The following is a 20,153-nucleotide window of genomic DNA, read 5'->3' on the forward strand; positions in this document are numbered from 1 at the left end:
TCGTCCTGTGTGGGGCGCGAACTATAAACATGCATGCATACCTCCACCTAGTGTCAAATGTGCCTTACTGTCTTTCAGCATAGTGTTACATGGAGAAAAAAAAAATCACCATAAATTAAATTTCACCTCACCCAAGACGTCCCACTGCCAATGAGTCCACTTAAACTTCATTAACTAGTTACTTTTTTGCCCTTCATCACCAAAATGATCTTCATTTAACAGTGTTTCTTGTGTACCCCTGTCTTGGAAAGTCAGCATTTGTATTCAAGTCATTTTCTGCTCTAAGTGTATCAAAGTATCAGTTGTCCCTCTTTTTGTTGGGCCCCAGCCAGGGACTAAATCCATTATATGGCCACAGGAAAATAGGTTACTTCAAAATGACTGAACCTGTCAGAGTAAAGCAGAGAAGTACAGAAATGTCATATTAACAAGGGGAGATGAATACATATAGCCTCTGCCTTCCGCCATGTTGTGTAGAAAGACACACAGCCCTCTGCCAGACTGAAAAAAAAAAAAAAAAACACAAGGCATTGCCCTCCTCCTTTTGAACCAGATATGCCTCGTCATTCAAGGAAGAACTATCCCTAAAGTCAGGGACTCAACTAACACAATACAACAACATGCAAAAATATGTTTAATAAGAATTTAAGAAAGTTAAAATGATAAGACTTACTGTTAGCTATATGATAAAACCTGCTGAGCGCAATCATTATAAGGAAAACAAGGTCAGTTCAAACTGATAAATCCTGTAATCCACTGGGGAGTATCATTTTAAAAGCCTGCAATGTTAGCAGGGGTGAAAGTAGGCCCATCTGGTCTGGTAATCTGTACCACTGAAAAATTCACCGGTGTGCAGTCCTGAGAACAGGGGCTGCCTGCCAAAAGTCCATTGCACCCAACTTGAACTCAAGAACTTCAGTCTAGTTTCACCACTGCTGCAAACCATTTAATCTCAGCAGTAGGCGAATAAAGTAAATCAAACATTTTATTGCAATGGGCTGTGTCACACCATGTCAGCCCTGTTACACTCCCTTCAGTGGTAGGCTATTCAAAGAGTATGAACTATTGTCACCCAGTGAAACAACCACCATGACCATAACATTTAATTGGTTTTAACAAACTGAAAGATTTTGAACATTATTTAAACTTCCTGACACATAATCCCTTATGCTGAAGTATGTTAGTGCTTAGTACTTATTTTTTCTGATGGTGTAACATGTCACTCTCTCAACTTAATTCTTGCTTTTTAGTGTAATATTTTGACACTGGATGGCAGCATGAAGTGAAGACTTGCATTTTGTCATTCACAAAAATGGGATTTAACCTGTCCAAAATCAAAGAAAAGGCAAATATTTTCATCATTGTAAAGGATGTGCTGATCCCGAATCACAATTCTACTCTGCAGGTCTGTTCATTTGTACTGTGTGCGCTCAAAATAATTTAATGGAGGAGAGAAAAACAGAAGTTGGCATCATCTACACTCACTGACAATAGTTGCCCAAATTTGTTTTATATTTAGGCCTTTGGTACAACTATAATGAACATGTTGTGTTTTGTATGTCTGTCAGGCTCTTTGGAGTGTTGACTAAAACATCATGAAGCAAAACCAACTAATTTTAGATTGCTGATAACTTGATTAGTAGCATTGCTAACTTACTAAATGTGTTAGTTATGATTTAAACATCAGTGGGGAATATTTTTTATTTTCAGGCATGTTTTGCATGCTCATTCTCAGCAGTACCTTGACTCATTTTCTTGCCTGGGGGCCCTCCAGTACAACCACAATCCTGCACTGCTGGTCACTGTGCAGTTTGAGGTTAAATACCTTCAACGTCACCTGAACAGCAGTTGCTGAGAGCTGGGAAAGTATCAGGTTTACTTGTTTATGTCTCTCAGCTCATCTGGGGATTTAGACTTCTGACTTTGTTATTAACCCACCACACAACCTTTGACCTAGTGTTCATCTGTCCACATACCATATGGGACAATGACACACAAGACATGTATAGCTACATACTCCAGCAAACAAATGCATAAGTAGCAAACCAATAAACAATCCCACCCATCCAGTCTACAGACTACAGAAAGATTATTTTACTGACTGAGAGCGTATGTGGAAACAAGAATGTCACAGTCCTGTCTGGTTCTGTTACCTTATATTTTTTTGCAGCTCTCAAGCCCCTGTTTTCCAAAAGTTTCACTCACCTTGTTTCCTTGCACACCTGCCCTGTGTTAGCCTCATCTGCCCTGTCTTTGTAATAACCAAAGATGCCCTGTCCACAAGATGGTGCATTATAAGCCCTGCCAAAGATATTAAATGATGTACACATTCTGTGTCCTAAGTGGTGGTCCGCCCTTCACCCCCCTTGTTTGGAAGCACTGTCAGAGCCAGTTGGTGTTGTGAACATTGTGTGAATGTCATACAGCCTCTTCCAGAGCTGCTAAAGCTTGGGCAGTTTTGACAGACTGATGGACTACTGCTTGTCCATGTCAAAACATATGTGGTTTCATGTAGCACTTTTTAACCAAGTACCTGGAAAAGTGTAGCTCAATCTGTACTCAGAGTAGACCTGAAATATTAAACTTTTACAGTATCATTTTCCATAAAGTATTGCACAGCTGATACACATAAAAATGATCTATATTTAGCAACAATTTAAGACCTGATATGATTATATATATAAAATGATTGCCAGACCTTACTAACTTTTTTCAAAACTAAATCACTGGAGCGGGGACATTACTAAGGACAGGGTACAGGAAGTGCACCCTGGTTGTTCTAGTTTCTGATGAAACTGTCAGATAGAATTTTGTTATTCCAAGGTTATGATGTGACTCCTAGATAAGATAACAGAGTGGTGTAATGAACATAATGCATTCTAGTCTCACAACAGTATATGTGGTTTTGCATATATGCGGTTTTGCATTTATTGCGGTTTTGCATATATGTGGGTTTGCATATATTGCAAAACCTCATATGTTAAAATAGTGCTACAGTGCATTATTATAGTGATACCATTATGGTGTTTTTTTAATGAAGAAAAATTGGGGTAGCAGGAGCAGTAACTTAAAGGCCAATCAAGAATGATATAAATGGTATACATCTGTGACCAAAGCAGACAGCAACTGAAGTTCAACCTGGACCTGCTGAAATATCTGACAGTGATATCAGCACATGGAGATGCTCTTCTGGCAAGCATAAATGTGGTATTGGTTAATATATATCAGGTAAATGCGGTGCCATTGCTATTTAAAGTGAATGACAAACTGTGGCCAATTTTTTTTTTTTGCAGCCTTTTTCTTCATCAGCATTAACACAGGATTATAAATAGGACTAATGTCTGTAGTTGTTGCATGTTCAAACTGATTTTCCCGTTTTCATATGAAAATAAGAGTTAGTTTTATTGAACAAGCGTGAATTAAGTGTGGGGGGAAAAAACGACGGCCAATGATAGGAGCTCTGTCACAGTGTCAAAAAAATGACATTTGGGATAGAAATGGATGATGTGGCATACATGTTCTTATATCAGTGACCATACCACACAGTTTGAGAGCTTGACAACAACAACTGGGGCGTGGGCTGATCATCACAGTCCCAAAAAGACACTCAGCAAATAACATCAAACCTATAAAAAACTTTTATTGTGAAATTAGGAGGAATCCGAACGGAAGTGGCAGTCCTGCCGTTGCCAACGTCACGATTCCATCCCTTTTCCCAAAATCGATAAGCTAGGTGATTGGCTTTCTTGATGGTTAAGGTTTTGTGAGGCTTGTAACGTACTCACAAAAGGTAAGCACCCAGCTGTGTCAAGTGGTTGAAATGGGATCAGTGTTTGCCCTGGAGTGTCGTCGATGTACTTAGCCTTGTGTTTCACAGGGAGAGTGATGCCTTTGTCTCGGCTCAAGATGCTGCCCGACAGCTAGCGGTTAACCGTAACGTCTCTAGCTAACGTTAGCCGTTTAAGTGCCGTGTCGACCCACCGGGTGACGCTCAGGTAGCCGGCCAGGTTAGCTTACTGCGGCTGTCTTCTCAGCTAGCTTCGGCGTTTTGTTGAGTAAAGCCTTGCAGAAAGCATCCTCCGTCCTTCTTCGTCTTTTTTTTTTTTTTTTTTTTTTTTGTGAGTGACATGTCAGGTGGTCTGCAGGTAGCAGGTAGGGCTGCCACCTTTTATCAAATGAAATGAAGGGGCACTTAACGTCCCGAGGGGCCGGACGCGCTGCTGAAGAACAGATTTGAAATGCGCATTTTTAATGGCATTTGAGAGAAGGAGTTGGGCAAAATAACAAGTTTTTACCCCAGTATGTGTTGCTGAGGGCCTCCATGCTCTGCTGCCCAGTGAGTGCACTGTGGGCTGAAGTGACACAAGTCAAACCCTCCTTACGCATGTCAAGTGGAAAAGCTCCTCCCTGTGGTCCTGCTCCCTCTGTACCTCCAGTCTGAGCATGTACAATGGTGCATGCAAGCCAGTATAAAGATTATAATCGTTACAAAGTGTTTTATATTGACAAACACTCCTCCCATTAACTATAACATCAGAAATATTGGGAGTTAAACAGTGCAGACCATCAACAACAGCAGCATTTATAAGTCTGAGGTACCTTCACGCCTTATTTCTCCCTTATTTTTTATTTATTTATTTTTTTACCTTTAAACATTTTAAAATAAAGCTTTAAGACAAGTTGTTTGTCAAAAGTACACTCAAATAAAGTTGAATTGAACTGAACAACAAAAAAGAAACAAAAACAAATATTTTCTTTTTCTTTGCTTGTCTTTCTCTCTCATTTTTCTTTTCTTGGTACATGCATCACTTGCATTGTTATGAATCTGGCAAGTTGGTGCATTATGAGTGCCAAAATCATTTTCAGATCTTTATGTTGCCATTAAAACCACAGTGACAGGAACGTCATCTTTTCTTTGAGTAGTTATTGAGCACAGTTTAAATTTTCATGTTAATAATATTAAAGTAATTGAATTTCATCAATGGCAGATTGTACATAAAATTAAAAGTTTGCTCTACTGCTATACTTTATAATTAAAGTTGCATTTTTCATAATTCTGTTATGCTTTCTTAAATCACATGAGTATGAAAGTAAGACAAATTGTTTTCTGTTTTGCATAATGAAGAACAACAACATCTTGTATTTTGTCTTCCTCAGACCTGGTCTGACCTCAGACCTGGTCGTCTTTGTAGTTTGTACACTTTAAGACACTTGTAATATTTATAGTTCTAATGACTAGAATTTGTCTTTTCCTTAGGGTTCTGTCATGGCCTTGAAAAGGAGAAGGGCGACATCCCCCTCTAGTAGTGTGAGTGGAGGAGATTTTGATGATAGCCAGCCTTCATCGTTAGTGTCCTCCATAGGCAGAAAGAGGAGAAGGACCTCAAACATTCCAACTGTGGATCCTGTAATTTCACATATTTCAGTTATCCTTCCTTATTTAACCCTTATCGGTGTACTTTTAAAATGAAATCAGCACAGAAGTTTATTATTAACAAGCTGACGTAGCTACACATGTGAATCCACTTCAGTGTTTGACCTTTGCCTTGCAGATTGCAGTATGTCATGAACTGTACAACACAATCAGAGATTACAAGGATGACCAGGGCAGGATGTTATGTGAGCTGTTCATCAGAGCCCCAAAAAGAAGGTGAGAAGAACAGTTATCAGAATTGTGCAAATAATTACATACTGAAATTTTAACATGCAATACTACAAAGTTGAAATAATGTTGAAATGTAAGACTGTGTGCATTTACAAGTCCCCATTTCTCAAAGGAATCAACCAGACTATTACCACGTGGTGTCTCAGCCTATTGACATGATGAAGATCCAACAAAAACTAAAGATGGAAGAGTACGATGATGTCGAACAACTTACTAGTGACTTTCAGCTTCTATTCAACAATGCAAAAACTTATTACAAGGTAACAACTAGCCATATGTGTGATGTATGTCACAGCAAAATGATAAAATTAGTGAATACTTGTTCACAAAAATGCAGGCGTCTGCAGGAAGTTGTCGAATATCCGTGAATACCTCAGTCTGTGACTTTAAGAAGAATATGTCTTGCATGTGTTTAGCCAGACAGTCCTGAGTACAGGGCGGCCTGTAAACTGTGGGATCTCTACCTGCGAACCAAAAATGAGTTTGTCCAGCGAGGCGATTATGATGAGGATGATGAAGATGGGTACGATACACAAGACAACCCTGGAGGGTCCGCTGAGGATGAGGTGACATATACATACTGCATATTATACATGCTAATACCTATCTTTGATAACATTGTGTCATCATGGTACCAGTTGTGTTTACAGTGTTAACACATTTCTGTGAACACAACAACTCGGAATGAGTACATGATAGAAATTTCATACTTACCACAAGTTTGTCCAGCAGGGAAGACTCTTACTTTTTTAAGTGCAACATAAAAGAGTCAGTACACTCTTTGATTTGCCTCGATGGCTAATTTTTGCAGTGCAATTTGAGTTGCCACATATTTCCTGACCATGTATATGCAGCAGTGGTTATCATGTGTGATGTTTGCTTGCTTTAACCGTGTGGCTGTTTATATTTGACAGAATGCACCCACTTGCTTGAAAGAGTTGCTTGAGCAGCTCCTGGACACAGTGGTGTCGTACACAGAGCCAAACGGACGTTTGGTCAGTGAATTGTTCCAGAAGCTGCCCTCCAAAGTGGTATGACTACCCTCATAATTACTATGGACATATCAGTGTATTAACTGAGTGATTTGGTCTTGATGTGCAGTTTGCCTTTACTTAGCAATACCCCGACTATTATGCCATCATTAAAGAACCGATAGATCTGAAAATCATCGCTCAAAAAATTCAGGTATGCCATCATGCCTCTTTCATGAAGACTTCTAGTTATCTACAACATCTTTTTTTATAAATTGTCCAATAAATATATTTGCTTTTTTAGCTGGGCCACTACAGGAGTGTTAGTGCCATGGCGAAAGACATAGATTTGCTTGCAAAGAATGCCAAAACATATAATGAGCCTGGATCACAGGTTTTTAAGGTAAGCTGTATAACTGAGAATTCGATGCATTCTGCATGTCACCGTGAATACTTGAAGTGCATAAAACTCACTGTGATAATCACCGTCTTTGTTCTAGGATGCAAACACCATCAAGAAGATTTTTGCACAGAAGAAATCTGAGATGGAACATGCTGAACCTATCAAGTCCAGCATTCGCATTAGGTACACTGGAAAGAACACTAGAAAAAATAGTATTGGATGCGGTAGCATCAACATTAGATGTAAACTGTACTCTTTGACTCATTTTTTCTTTCTGTCAGGAACAGAAGGTCAGCCCAGGGAGATCGCCTCTCAGCTATCACTATGGCTCTTCAGTATGAAAGTGATGAGGAAGGCATTCTCTCTGGTACTTCTTTTACTGTCCATTTTGTGTATTGATTATTATAAAGATGTGCAGTCACTGAATATTGATAAAGAGGCAGTGCACACTGTACTGTTGCAGGCAAAACCAAAACATATCTAAATCCATATTTCTCAGGGTCTGTTCACTATGATGAAGGGGAGTCAGAGGCAGAGAGTATGACCTCCAACATGGACATGAGCAACCCCATCTTCCAGCTCTATGAAGCTGTGCGAGGTGCCAGGAACAGCCAGGGCCAGCTGATCTCTGAACCCTTTCTGCAGCTGCCCTCCAGGAAGGATTACCCCGACTACTACCAGCAGATCAGCCAGCCTATCTGCCTCTATCAGATCAAGTATGGTGGGACTAGAACCTCGCCTGACTTCATCTGTTTTGTTGTTTTTTCACATCAGACAAGCTTGATTTTCAACATTATGCATGTGGCGTCAATAGCTTTAGTGCCTTCAGAAATTATTCAGTCCTCCTCACATTTTCTTCATTTTGAGATGTTACAGCCTGAATTCAGAATGGATTGAAATATTTTTTGTCAGTGATCTACATGCCATAACATGTATTGTCACCGATTTGTTGCCATCCCTACTGTGCAGCATGGTGGTGGCCGCATCATGCTGTTGGGGAACTTTTCTGTGGTCAGGATTGGCTTACTTGTATTGATAAGAGGGAGCACTCAGTGGAGCCAAATATAGACAAATTCTCAAAAAAAAACAAAAAAACAGCTGGCTGCAGAGTGCTGAAACATTAGATTGTGGCGATAGTTTTGGTCCCAGCTGGTCAGTGACACTAAGCATGCATCCAAATGAACACTAGAATGGCTTTTCCACACAAGGTCCTTGTGTAGAAAAGAAGTGTAATGACTTGTAGATAGCTGTTCATAGTTGCTGCCCATTAAACCTAACCAACTTTAAGCAAATCTGTGAGGAAGAAAAAATCAGCATGGGCCATGCTGATAGAAGTGTTTTCAAAAAGATGGTTTCAGCATTTCAGCATTTTCAACAATTGTAAATGAAGTCAAAGTTGATTCTACAAAGTTTTGACTCAGGGGGCTCTGGGTACATATTTAAGTAGTTATTTTATTTTCAGTATTTGCAAAAGCTCCAAAAGTAGGTTTTTCACATGGTTATTGTGAGAATTCTTTGTGTAGTTTGTTGACAAAAAATCTCAACGTAATCTAGTTTGAATTGAGGCTACACAAAATTTTAAAAATGTCTAGGACACGGAATACTACTTTCTCTATGTTTTCATCCAGACTGTGATGTCAGTTTTATGTGAATGCCACAAAATATAATGCATATTAGGTGTGTTTCCATCAACTAGTTTAAAAGTTTAGTCTAGTTTAGAATAAAAAGAACTTAACTTTGTCAGAAAACATATTCATTACAGAATTGAAAAAAAAAAAAAAAATCTCTACACAGCATCATTATTTATTGATGTTTATTACAATGGTAAGCGTTAGTGGTGATATTGTGGAGATGTGAAATTTGCCTTGCCTTATTCAGCTCTTCTGAATTTGACACATAATTAGCAAGTCCATACTTGGAAACCCATCTAATGTGCCTCTTCTGTCAAATTTCTATTATGTTTAAGCTTATCATCATTAGTGTGTTTTATTTTATTTCAGCAACATTCTCTTTTTTATGTTTTATCCCCATGGAATTACACACACAAACTGTACAGTACAGTATTTCTGTGCCCTCCTTCACAAATGTGAGAGCACGTAATTCCCCACAGGAACAAGATGAAGAACAATGAATATGAAAGTGTGGAGCACATCGATGCAGATCTGACGCTGATGTTTGAGAATGCCAAACGCTACAATGTTCCTCATTCCTCCATATACAAGCGCGCACTCAAACTCCAACACATTCAGCAGGTCAGGCCCGACTTCCACTTTCAGTCTGTACATTGGTCATGGTCAGGATTGTGAAGGATTTGCATGTCAAAAACTGATGTGTTAATGTTTTAGATAGATTTGTGGCTGAAAATGAAGGACATGCAGCTTTATGCACTTTTTAGAAAGCATTACAACCGTATGTGTTTTGTATTACATGCTTTCTGTTTAGTTGAAAAGAAAAGAACTTTTACAGAGAGATGATGATGATGGAGACAGCATGCTTTCCTCTGCCACCTCTGACACCAGTAGCACAAAGAGAAAAAGGTGCACGTTGTCACATTTTACTCACTTAACTATCTCTAATAGCTTATTTTCTGTTTTAGAAAAGTTAATATTTGCTTCACAATTCTTTGTTAAATTCAACCTAATTTCTAGTCATAAGAAGAACACAAAGAAGAATCGGATGAAAGCTCTCTTTGCTGCTGTGACCGAAGCACGAGAAGCTGGCACTGGTCGGAGATTGTGTGACCTCTTCATGGTCAAGCCCTCAAAGAAGGACTACCCAGACTACTACAGGGTCATTCTGGAACCCATGGACCTCAGAACAATTGAACACAACATCCGCTCAGACAAGTACATGACTGAGGATGCAATGGTGGAAGATATGAAGCTCATGTTCCGCAATGCAAGACATTACAATGAGGAAGGCTCCCAGGTAAAAGCCTTGCTTGGTAGTGTTTTTGTCTTCCTTACATTAACAGATGATAGTATACACCTTTTGCAGGGTGTATATTGTCATGACAAGCCCAGAAAAGTCAATAAAATTGAAAATATAATTTCCCTGGAAAAGTCATGGAAAAATTATCACCTTGTAAAAGTTAATGAAAAGTCATGGACTCAGCACATAAAGATTGATAGACCAGTCTGACCAGGGTCAAACCATTGTGGTGGCATTTTAGCCTTTGTGTGTGTTCATGCATCTGTATTAGCCTGGTGAAGAAAGTTTAAAACAGTCTATTTAACTTGTGTGTAAAAATTTCCCTCTTTTTTGGCCAAACCAATTGCAAGTTATGTCGTTTTATTTTGGTTTGGAATTTAAAAAAAAAAAAAAAAAAAAAAAAAAAATGAAAAACTTACCTAGGTATATTTCTTTTACACTTTTGTTCTAAAGAAGTTCTTATACAGTATTTGAAACTAGTTTTCCCAACAAATAGTGTTAGCACACCTTTCTAGTTGCAAGTCTAAAAAATGTTTTCTATAGGTTGTGGAAAATAAGCAAACATTTATGGAGAAATCTTGAAAAATCATTGAAAACCACTGGTGAACAGGTGTATGAACCCTGTTTTTAGTACTCTAATTTTTCATTTACACGGTTCCTGAGAGCCCCAAGAGTTCAACAGGCACAATTATTTTGTTGTAAAAAAAAAATGGCCTAAGAGTCCAGTCATGAGCACTGATCAGGCTCAGATTAGAGGTAAAATGACTGTAGATACACATCTGAATTTTGAAGGGGGATATCATTTGAATGGAATTCAGCCTGAGAAAGAAACTTATGCAGGAACCGGTTGCTTTTCATGACAAGCCTCTTGGTCTTATTCCAGGTCTATAATGATGCTGATATCTTAGAAAAGATTATGAAAGACAGACGCAGGGACCTTGGGCCAGTGACTGACGATGACGACATGATGTCCCCAAAGTTGAAAATCCGTATGTTACTATTCAGGCAGTTTGGTTTCATTTGGCAGATACAGCCAACAAATATGTTATACAGGTGCTTCTCAAGCTGCCTTTTGGAAAGATAGGCTATTACTGACACGTACGTACATTGATTTGATTGCAGGAAAGAACAGCATTACTCTGAAGAAGTCCAAATACCTCACTCCCTTACAGCAAAAGCTCAATGAGTTGTATGAGGCTGTCAAGAACTACACAGATAAGCGAGGCCGTCGTCTCAGCACAATTTTTCTGCGCCTGCCATCCCGTGCCGAACTGCCTGATTACTACATTGCCATCAAGAAGCCTGTGGACATGGAGAAAGTCAAGAGCCACATGTTGGCCAATAAGTACCAGGATGTGGATGCACTGGTGGAGGACTTGGTGCTGATGTTCAACAATGCCTGCACTTACAACGAGCCAGAGTCTCTGATTTACCGTGATGCTTTGGTGCTGCACAGGGTGCTGCTAGAGACTAGGCGTGACTTGGAGGGAGGGGAGGATGCCCACGTGCCTGATGTTCCCCGCCTCATCCAGGAACTTATCCGCAGCCTCTTTGTTTCTGTGTTGGGTCATCAAGATGATGAGGGCCGCTGCTACAGTGATTCACTAGCTGAGATTCCTGCCCAAGATCCCACAGGCCCAGATAAACCACCACTCAACTTTGAGATAATCAGGACTAATGTGGACCGAGGCCGCTATAAGAGGCTGGATGTGTTTCAGGACCACATGTTTGAAGTTCTGGAGAAGGCCAGACGAATGCATAGGTGAGTTACTGTCAAAATCTGTCATTAGAAAACCTTATTTTATGTGTTTATGCTGTGAGTTAATCATATAATAAGATAGGCCACCTTAGTGTCACACCCTATGCTGCATATTCATGACAGGACAGACTCAGAGATCTTTGAGGATGCTGTGGAACTGCAGCAGTTCTTTATCCGGATCAGGGATGAGCTCTGTAAGAATGGAGAGATCCTGATGTCCCCTGCTCTCAGCTACACCTCCAAACATCTGCACAGTGATGTGGAGAAGGAGAAGAAAGAGAAGCTTCCTAAAGAGTTTGAGGAGGACAAACTCAAGAGAGAGGAGGAGAAAAAGGGTATGCTGTTAAACATTTATTAAAACTCACATTCCAAATTGTGCTATCCAAACAAGCATTGTCTCAGGGTAATTACAACATATAGTCCTGTTTTACTTAGTAAATTGTAAATCCCCAGAAGCTGAGAAGAGTGAGGACTCGGTTGGGGGATCGTGGCAGTCAAACCTACAGCGGACATACAGTCAGGACTGCAGCTTCAAGGATAATATGTACCATGTAGGAGATTGTGTATACGTGGAACCAGCGGAGCCTAACCTTCAGCCTCATATCATCTGCATTGAACGCCTTTGGCAAGATGATACTGGTCAGTCACCCAGTATTGATCTTGTAGTGGATTTAGTTGTGCTTTGCAATATTGCAGTATCATTATTTTCTACTAGATTCTTAACGCACTGTTGTTCAGTGTTTCTGTTCAGTAAGGGATGACTCTTAGCAAGGCCATAGCCAATTAAGTCAATATTATCTGATAATTACAGGTGAGAAGTGGTTGTATGGTTGCTGGTTCTACAGGCCAAATGAAACGTTCCATCTCGCAACACGCAAGTTCCTGGAGAAGGAAGTTTTTAAAAGTGACTATTACAACAAAGCTCCTGTCAACAAGATTCTAGGCAAATGTGTGGTTATGTTTGTGAAGGTAAATGCTTACTTTAGACTTACATTTTGGTATTGGTTGTTAAACCATTGCTGCTTGTTTGGATGTTTTTAATGGTGACCAAATATTTTGGGGTGGATGGGAATTAAGGAGTACTTCAAACTTCACCCAGAAGGCTTCAGAGCAGAGGATGTCTATGTCTGTGAGTCACGCTACTCTGCCAAGAGCAAGTCTTTCAAGAAGATCAAGATGTGGACGATGCCCTTGAGCTCTGTTAGGTTCGTTCCTAGAGAGGTACCCCTTCCTGTCGTCCGAGTGGCATCCATGTTTGCCCCCAAACATGATGAGAAACCAGAGACGGCAGAGGAAAGCAAGGTCACAGATGTCATTGTTGACAAGGTATACATGCCAGTTACAGTTGTTCCTATAGAATTTGGCAGAATTCACATCAGATACGTGTAAATGAATATGGCAAAACCATTTTCTGTGTGTCTGTAGGAGAGGGAGGATGTTCCAATGGATATGACCAATGGGGAGCCAGGGTGTCAGTACTATGAGCAGCTCTGCTACAACAACCTTTGGCTTAAAGTGGGAGACTGTGTCTACATTGCTTCACATGGACTGGTGCGCCACCGAGTGGGCAGGTAGAGTAAATGCTTTGTTTATTATTATCTTATGATCTTATTAAGTTATGTAAAGACATTACATTTGCCAAATGTAGGAATGTCTTTTTTTGTAAGGGATTTTTTTCCTGATTCACATTAGACATATGATATAATATAAATGGTTTCAGTGACAGAAAGAGTTTTATGATTCCCTTCTCAAAAGATTTTGTATGGCTGTCCTTTGAAACTGAGCTGTGAAGCTCTTTGGAAGGCATGTCACCTCATTCCCATCAGTTATGATTACATACACCTGGTATTGTTGTATGGTTTTAGAGACAATCTGAGGACGTGTGGGTTACACGGAGCAAGGAGTGATAGCATGGTAGCAATGTTATGTTGGCAGTATGTTTTCAAATCATACAAAGATTGCATATATTCCAACTTATCAAATATTTATTTCCACTGAACAGGATTGAGAAGATGTGGATGCGAGACGGAGCAGCATACTTCTTTGGTCCTATCTTCATCCATCCAGAGGAAACAGAGCATGAGCCCACTAAGATGTTCTACAAGAAAGAAGTGTTCCTTAGCAATCTTGAGGAGGCTTGCCCCATGACCTGTGTCATAGGTACCCTTTTTACTGTGCATCTGGTAGAGTTTGATACCAACAATTGTGTTCACAAAACGATCCTTAACTAAAAGGTTTTTGTATGTACACAGTTCACTGAAGTCACTACACTTTTGTTATGTTGTGTGTTTCTTGTTTCACAGGGAAATGTGCAGTGTCCTCCTTCAAAGACTACCTGTCATGCCGGCCAACTGAAGTGCCTGAAGAGGATGTTCTGCTGTGTGAGAGTCGCTACATTGAAAGTGAGAAGCAAATGAAGAAGTTCAAGGGTCTTAAGCGCTTTTCACTCTCTGGGAAGGTGGTAGAGGATGAGATCTACTATTTCCGGTGAGCAGCCTGTACACACTTAAAGTTAACTGTGCAGGTGGGAGGAAATCAGAGGTAATCTTGTGTAAGTAAGCATATCTTGGTCCCACACATCCCAAACATTCTGTCAGTATGGAGCTTCATGGTCACACTGTGTGTCTAACAGCCTGTCTAACAGCTGATGGCGCATGATGGCATGTATCCTCACTTGTACTCTGGCTTTAATGCTTGTTCGTACCCATTTCTGTTCTGTAATCTCCTATAAATGTAACCACTTTGCTTTCTCATTTTAAAGCTATAATACCGAATATATATATACATAATTAAACGTGTATAGTTTGCGTAATGTCACACTGATTTCCCACACTGATGCTTTAGTTTGCTTTAGTGCTTTAGTGACCTTTAGTGACATGTTTTACGCGAAACAGATTTCACAATTTCTAGTGAAACTGTACAACTAAAATTATAGCATAGTGATTACTTTATCAGATGATTCCATGACTCTTACAGTTTTTGTTTTCTACTGTTTGTTTTTTTTGTTTGTTTGTTTGTTTGATTTTTTTTTGGATGTAAAGACCAAAAGGCATCCCCCTGTACACTCCAGAATTGCATTTTTCAAGCAGCAGTTAATTCACTGCCATAAAAGACAAAGCATACAGAGCTGTAAAGTTATGTACTGCAGATCTAAAAATGGAAAACAATAAAGTAGAGCAGCCTGCTCTTTCTAAAGGATAGAATTTTTAGGTAAATGTGAATTAACCTCACAGTACATATTTCCATTGGTCTTATACAGGAAGCTCATAGTGCCCCAGAAGGAACCATCTCCTTTGCTGGACAGGAAAATTGAGGAACTTGAAGCCAAGTTTGCCGATATGACAGATGAAGAGCTAGAGGATCTTGGGGAAGATGATGGCGAGCTGGGTGATCAGTCTCTGCCTCAGCTACAGACTTCTCTGTCTAGCGACATGGATATCCTGCCATACACCCCTCCACAGGTCAGAGTGGTGGTATTTACAGCTCACTGCCAAATTCCTTCTCATTCCAACAAGTTATTGTGTGGCAGCATTTTGCAAAAGTCTGTTTTGTGTTTAGTTGCAGTCAACACCAAAATCCATAAAGGGCCTTTCAAAGAAGGAGGGCTCAAAGAGGAAGATCAACATGAGCGGCTATATTCTGTTCAGCAGTGAGATGCGTGCAGTCATCAAAGCCCAGCACCCAGACTTCTCCTTTGGGGAGCTGAGTCGCCTTGTTGGCACAGAGTGGAGGAACCTGGAGGGCTCCAAAAAAGCAGAGTATGAAGGTAAGAAGAAACTCTTTGTATTTTACTCTTAAAGGACAGACCGTTATTGGATGGATTGTGATATTTATACAGATGATTGTGCTGCAAAAAATGGTTAAAGTGTATACAGTATACTGTTGTTTATTTTATTGCAGAACGAGCAGCTAAAGTGGCCGAGCAGCAGGAGCGTGAGAGGGCAGCCCAGCAACAGGCTTCCCCTAGAGCAGGTACCCCAGTAGGGGCACTGATGGGGGTGGTGCCTCCCCCAACCCCCATGGGGATGGTTAATCTCAGCATGACGCCTGTGTCAGGTAACCCCTCATAGATGCAGATGATCCCCCCTGTGGACACTAGAAGGCAGGAATAAGAAGCAGAACTGCTAGAATCACTTGCCTCTTTGTTTCTCATCATACCACTATCAGCATGTATTTCATATTGTAGTGCTCTGATCTATTTCAATACCGTGCCTCCTAACACCGTTTCTTAAACAAAAATGTCAATCAAATTATCATTCAGCTGACTTTCAAGATGAGTTAGTGCTTGTGAGTAGTGCATGTGCATGAAGTTATTTTCATTGTTTCTGCCTTTTTGTTGCCTAATGGAATTATTTTTTTTAAACTCATCTCCACCTACATGTAGATAAGCCTTTTGTCTGAAATTTTTAATTAAAGATACAGTTAACTCAAAATACAAACAAAAGATATTTTCCCACTCACTTCTAGTTTAGTCAGTCTATTCAGATACTTTTTGTGATTTGGTGAGGTTATGAATGTGCCATGATCTGCTCCGTCTCCTGACATCAGAGTATAATCTGGCTGGATGGGTGTTGTTTTGTGGTGCTCAAACTGTGTACATATGAAAAAAATCAAAAGCAACAGCTTTTTCCAGAAACAATGACACAGATACCAGGCATAATCCATAGCTCTCAGGAGCAAAAAGTTTAATTGGGAACTATTTCCTACTGAAGGACAATTTAAACTGTATCCCCCCACCTATAATTCATACTTGTTGGGGGCAGATAGATACAGTTTGCTGGTGTCCTTCAGTTTTCACAGTTTTTCACATGTAAATTTTTGATGGTTTGAGTTCCACAAAAGAATATCCCTACAGGCCCAGTGTGTTGTAGTGTCAAGAGACAGGGAGGTTTGCGGCAGACTGGAAACCTCACCAAATCACATAGAAATTTGTGGATGAAAAGACTGCACCAAGGTAAGTGGGAAAATATCTTTTTTTGTATTTTGGGTGAACTGTTGCTTTAATGCATATTAACATATTAATGCATGCTTGCTGAAGCAGTAGTTGATGCATGTCTCACTGATGCATGTTGCTGTTTTGTGTTACTACTGTTCCTTCCTAAGAAGGTATGATGGGTGCATATAGGCCAGCTATGATGCCCCGGCAGGGCCCTCTTGAAGGCATGGTTAGTATGCCTGGCATACCACCACATCGCATGGGGGTGTATGTCTTGCCCCAACATCTCCTGCCCGTTATGCCTGGGTTCCCTGGAATGCCATACCTTGGTAAGAGTGCTATCATAGCCGACCCACGTTCCATGCAGTTGCTTCCTGTCTACCACTCTGACTTGCTGGAGGGGCTACCTGTACCAATAGGCTGAGGTCCTTTAGTTGATGACTCGCCAGTTGACAGCCTTTCACAAAGCCTCAAATGAGGCTCAGCCATGTTTTCAGTTCATTACGATTAAGCTGGATGGCAATGTGCCAGTGAGAGAAATGGAATATTTTGACTGCAGAAAAAAGGAAAATATGTCACCCTATTAAATTGTAAATACTAGCAATACACCGAGAGGCAAATATTAATCTCTTTTAATTGGCTCTCCTGTCTCTTTCAATAATTGGCATTCCTTTTAGCTCTAACTTACATTAGTTTCTGTTTACTACTGGAACAACCCAATGCCAAGGGGCAGCTGCCCCCAATTATTTTGAGACAATGTCACTTAATTGACACTTAATGTCCTCACAGGTGTCAATGGCATGGGAGGAGGTTCTGGACCAGGAAACACCCATGGATCTCAGGTAATCACTTTGTGGCTAAAAAAAGTTTATAAGAAAGTTAAAAATACTCTAATGAAAGTGATTATGATGAAAATCTTCATTTTAAAGTAGTAAAGTATATTTAATGAAAAGAAACTAAGAAGAACTTTGGTGGTGAAACCAATTTAAGAGTGGTAATGGATATGTGTTTTCTTTAGATGAGTGTGATGGGTCCAGGGCAGCAGGCACCACCACCGTACCCAGGACAAAGCCAGGTGGGACAACCTGCTCTCCAGCAGCCCTCCACTCCCATGTTTGTCTCCCCTCCACCCAAGCCCCAGCGCCTGCTCCACTCCGAGGCATACCTCAAGTACATTGAGGGTCTTACTGCAGACTCCCCCACCATCAGCAAGTGGGATCAGACCCTCTCGGGTGAATACTGAAAAATACTTATCAAATGTGGGCCACTCATTTGTGATGTATTAATGTCTTTCACCATTTAAGTATTAATATTTATATGTTTTACCTTACATTTCTATTTTGTGAAGTTTATGCTTAGAGGTTGATCAAATGAAAGGGTAATGACATGGGGGTGATTTCGCCTGGAGATACATTTCTGGGTCAGGCTCGCACAGCTTGTGTCACACTCCACATTTCCCTTGTTTGAGCTCTAATCCACAGATTATGAAGATTTATTTGTGTCATTGTATCTGTTTGAGATGGGCAGTGACGGATAAATTAACAAGTGAATATGAAAATGGTGAAATACAGCATCTATTTTTTATCTATTTTTTGTAATTTTTTGTAATTTAACTTTTAATACTGAGTTTGTGCATTTACAGCTCGGAAAAAAGATGTGCGTCTGACAAAAGAACAAGAAAGCAGGCTGCCATCTCATTGGCTGAAGAGCAAGGGAGCCCACAGCAGCATGGCAGATGCACTTTGGCGGCTCCGTGACCTGATGTTGCGAGACACCCTAAACATTCGACATACGTACAACCTGTAGCCTATTCACATTTTGAGCCTCTGTTCCCAAGCCTGTAAGACAGGAAAGGGTAAAGCTCTGTAAAAGTGTTTACTTTGTGTTGTTATGAAATTGTGTTTGTATCCATATAAGCTGTGCACTTTGTTGAAAATGTTGTTCTGTTTGCTTTTGTTTTTTATATTTCAGCTACATTGTTCCAAGTGCATTATTGTTATGACTGTCATTCTGTAAAAGATGAATGCTTTCATAAATTTAAAACATGAAGACTTGATTTTGACTGTTTTCATTCTATTCCTTCAAGCGTGGGAGTTCAAGTGATGTTTGCTCATGTGCATTGTAATAGTTGAGTCTCAGAATGAATTTTTGCACAATGGTGAGTCTGAGGTTTAGCATTTTCTGATCAGCATAAGTGATAAAATATGATTTAGATTAAAGACCTTCATTCATCATAATTAAGTAAATACTGAAATATTTGATATCAAATGCACTTGAATTACATGGTCAGTACAATATGCTTGTCTTCAGTCAGTCTTTGTGTTTAACACATTAACCTTAGAGGTTAAGCCACTTTTCTTTTCTTTTAAACTTTATTACAGACTTGGGTCCATATAAAAGACAGGACATTGCATAGAATAAATTACATACAAAAGCACAAGAAGTCATGGTTTAAAAATGAAAAGATACATAATGTCGTACAAAGACAACTGCACCAATGTCACCACAGCTTGGAATGGTCGTGTATAACACTAAACCTTACTAAACCAAGATGGTTTCATTTTCATGAAACCAGCAAATAAGCAATAGACTTCTTTAAACAGTTTGTAAAGTACTGACTCCCTGTAGCCACAAACATTTCACTTGCAGTGTATCAACTAGGTCTCAAATAATATTCTCATGGTATCATTATAGGCTATCTGAAGGAACAATGAACTTACATCTTAGTAGTTGGACCACAGGTGGGCAGTATATAGAGGTACACAGCATGCCTCAAGCAGGGACATCTTCACTTCATTTGTACACAAACACTATATGGACATATTGCATCTATAAGAGCTTTTATGACATCCCATTCAAAATCCACAGACATTAATATGGAGTTGCTCCCCCCTTTGCAGCTATAACAGCTTCCACCCTTCTGGGAAGGCTTTCTACAAGATTTAGGAGTGTGTCTGCAGGCGTTTTTGCCCATTCATCCATAAGAGCATTTGTGAGGTCAGACACTGATGTTGGATGAGAGGGCCTTGCATGCAATCTCCATTTTAGTTCTCCAAAGGTGTTGGATGAGGTTGAGGTCAGGGCTCTGTGTGGGCCAGTCAAATTCTTCCACACCAAACTCGCTCAACCATGTCTTTATGGAGCTTTGCTTTGTGCACTGGGGCTCAGTCATACTGGGACAGAAAAGGGCCTTCCCCAAACTGTTCATAGGAACTTCACTGGAACTAAGGAGCCGAGGCCGACCCCAGAAAAACAAGTTCATAGCGTTATCCCTCCTCCACCAAACTTTACAGTTGGCACAATGCAGTCAGGCAGGGAACGTTCTCCTGGCATTCACCAAACCCAAATTCAGACATCCAGATAGAGAAGCGTGTTTCATCACTACAGAACATGTTTCCTCATGGCAGGGTACTTTACACTGCTCCATCTGATGCTTGGCATTGTGCTTGGTGATGTAAGGCTCACAGCACACAGTTTTTGTGCTGATG

The 20,153-nt window shown here is 40.1% G+C and overlaps 1 protein-coding gene across 2 annotated transcripts; it reads left to right on the top strand.

Moving 5' to 3' along the window:
- The first annotated feature begins 3,667 nt into the window (after window positions 1-3,667).
- LOC115359498 (protein polybromo-1-like) lies at window positions 3,668-18,721 on the top strand. Of its 2 annotated transcripts, none has more exons than XM_030052014.1 (30): window positions 3,668-3,790; window positions 5,258-5,407; window positions 5,553-5,650; window positions 5,778-5,925; window positions 6,082-6,231; window positions 6,580-6,696; window positions 6,782-6,850; window positions 6,941-7,039; window positions 7,137-7,222; window positions 7,321-7,406; window positions 7,539-7,755; window positions 9,150-9,291; window positions 9,482-9,576; window positions 9,688-9,967; window positions 10,854-10,959; window positions 11,093-11,732; window positions 11,853-12,064; window positions 12,183-12,368; window positions 12,541-12,698; window positions 12,807-13,055; window positions 13,155-13,300; window positions 13,732-13,889; window positions 14,033-14,216; window positions 14,989-15,190; window positions 15,288-15,495; window positions 15,630-15,785; window positions 16,836-16,994; window positions 17,455-17,507; window positions 17,684-17,897; window positions 18,308-18,721. In XM_030052014.1, exons 2-30 carry the CDS (start codon window positions 5,267-5,269, stop codon window positions 18,469-18,471), a joined length of 4,923 nt encoding a protein of 1,640 aa, XP_029907874.1. In that variant the 5' UTR covers window positions 3,668-3,790; window positions 5,258-5,266; the 3' UTR covers window positions 18,472-18,721. The 2 variants fall into 2 exon arrangements, with proteins under 2 accessions (XP_029907874.1, XP_029907873.1); XM_030052013.1 differs by having other exon boundaries at window positions 16,833-16,994; window positions 18,308-18,471.
- The last annotated feature ends 1,432 nt before the right edge of the window (window positions 18,722-20,153 follow it).

The sequence above is a fragment of the Myripristis murdjan genome, chromosome 5, assembly GCF_902150065.1.
Source record: "Myripristis murdjan chromosome 5, fMyrMur1.1, whole genome shotgun sequence".
Lineage (NCBI taxonomy): Eukaryota > Metazoa > Chordata > Actinopteri > Holocentriformes > Holocentridae > Myripristis > Myripristis murdjan.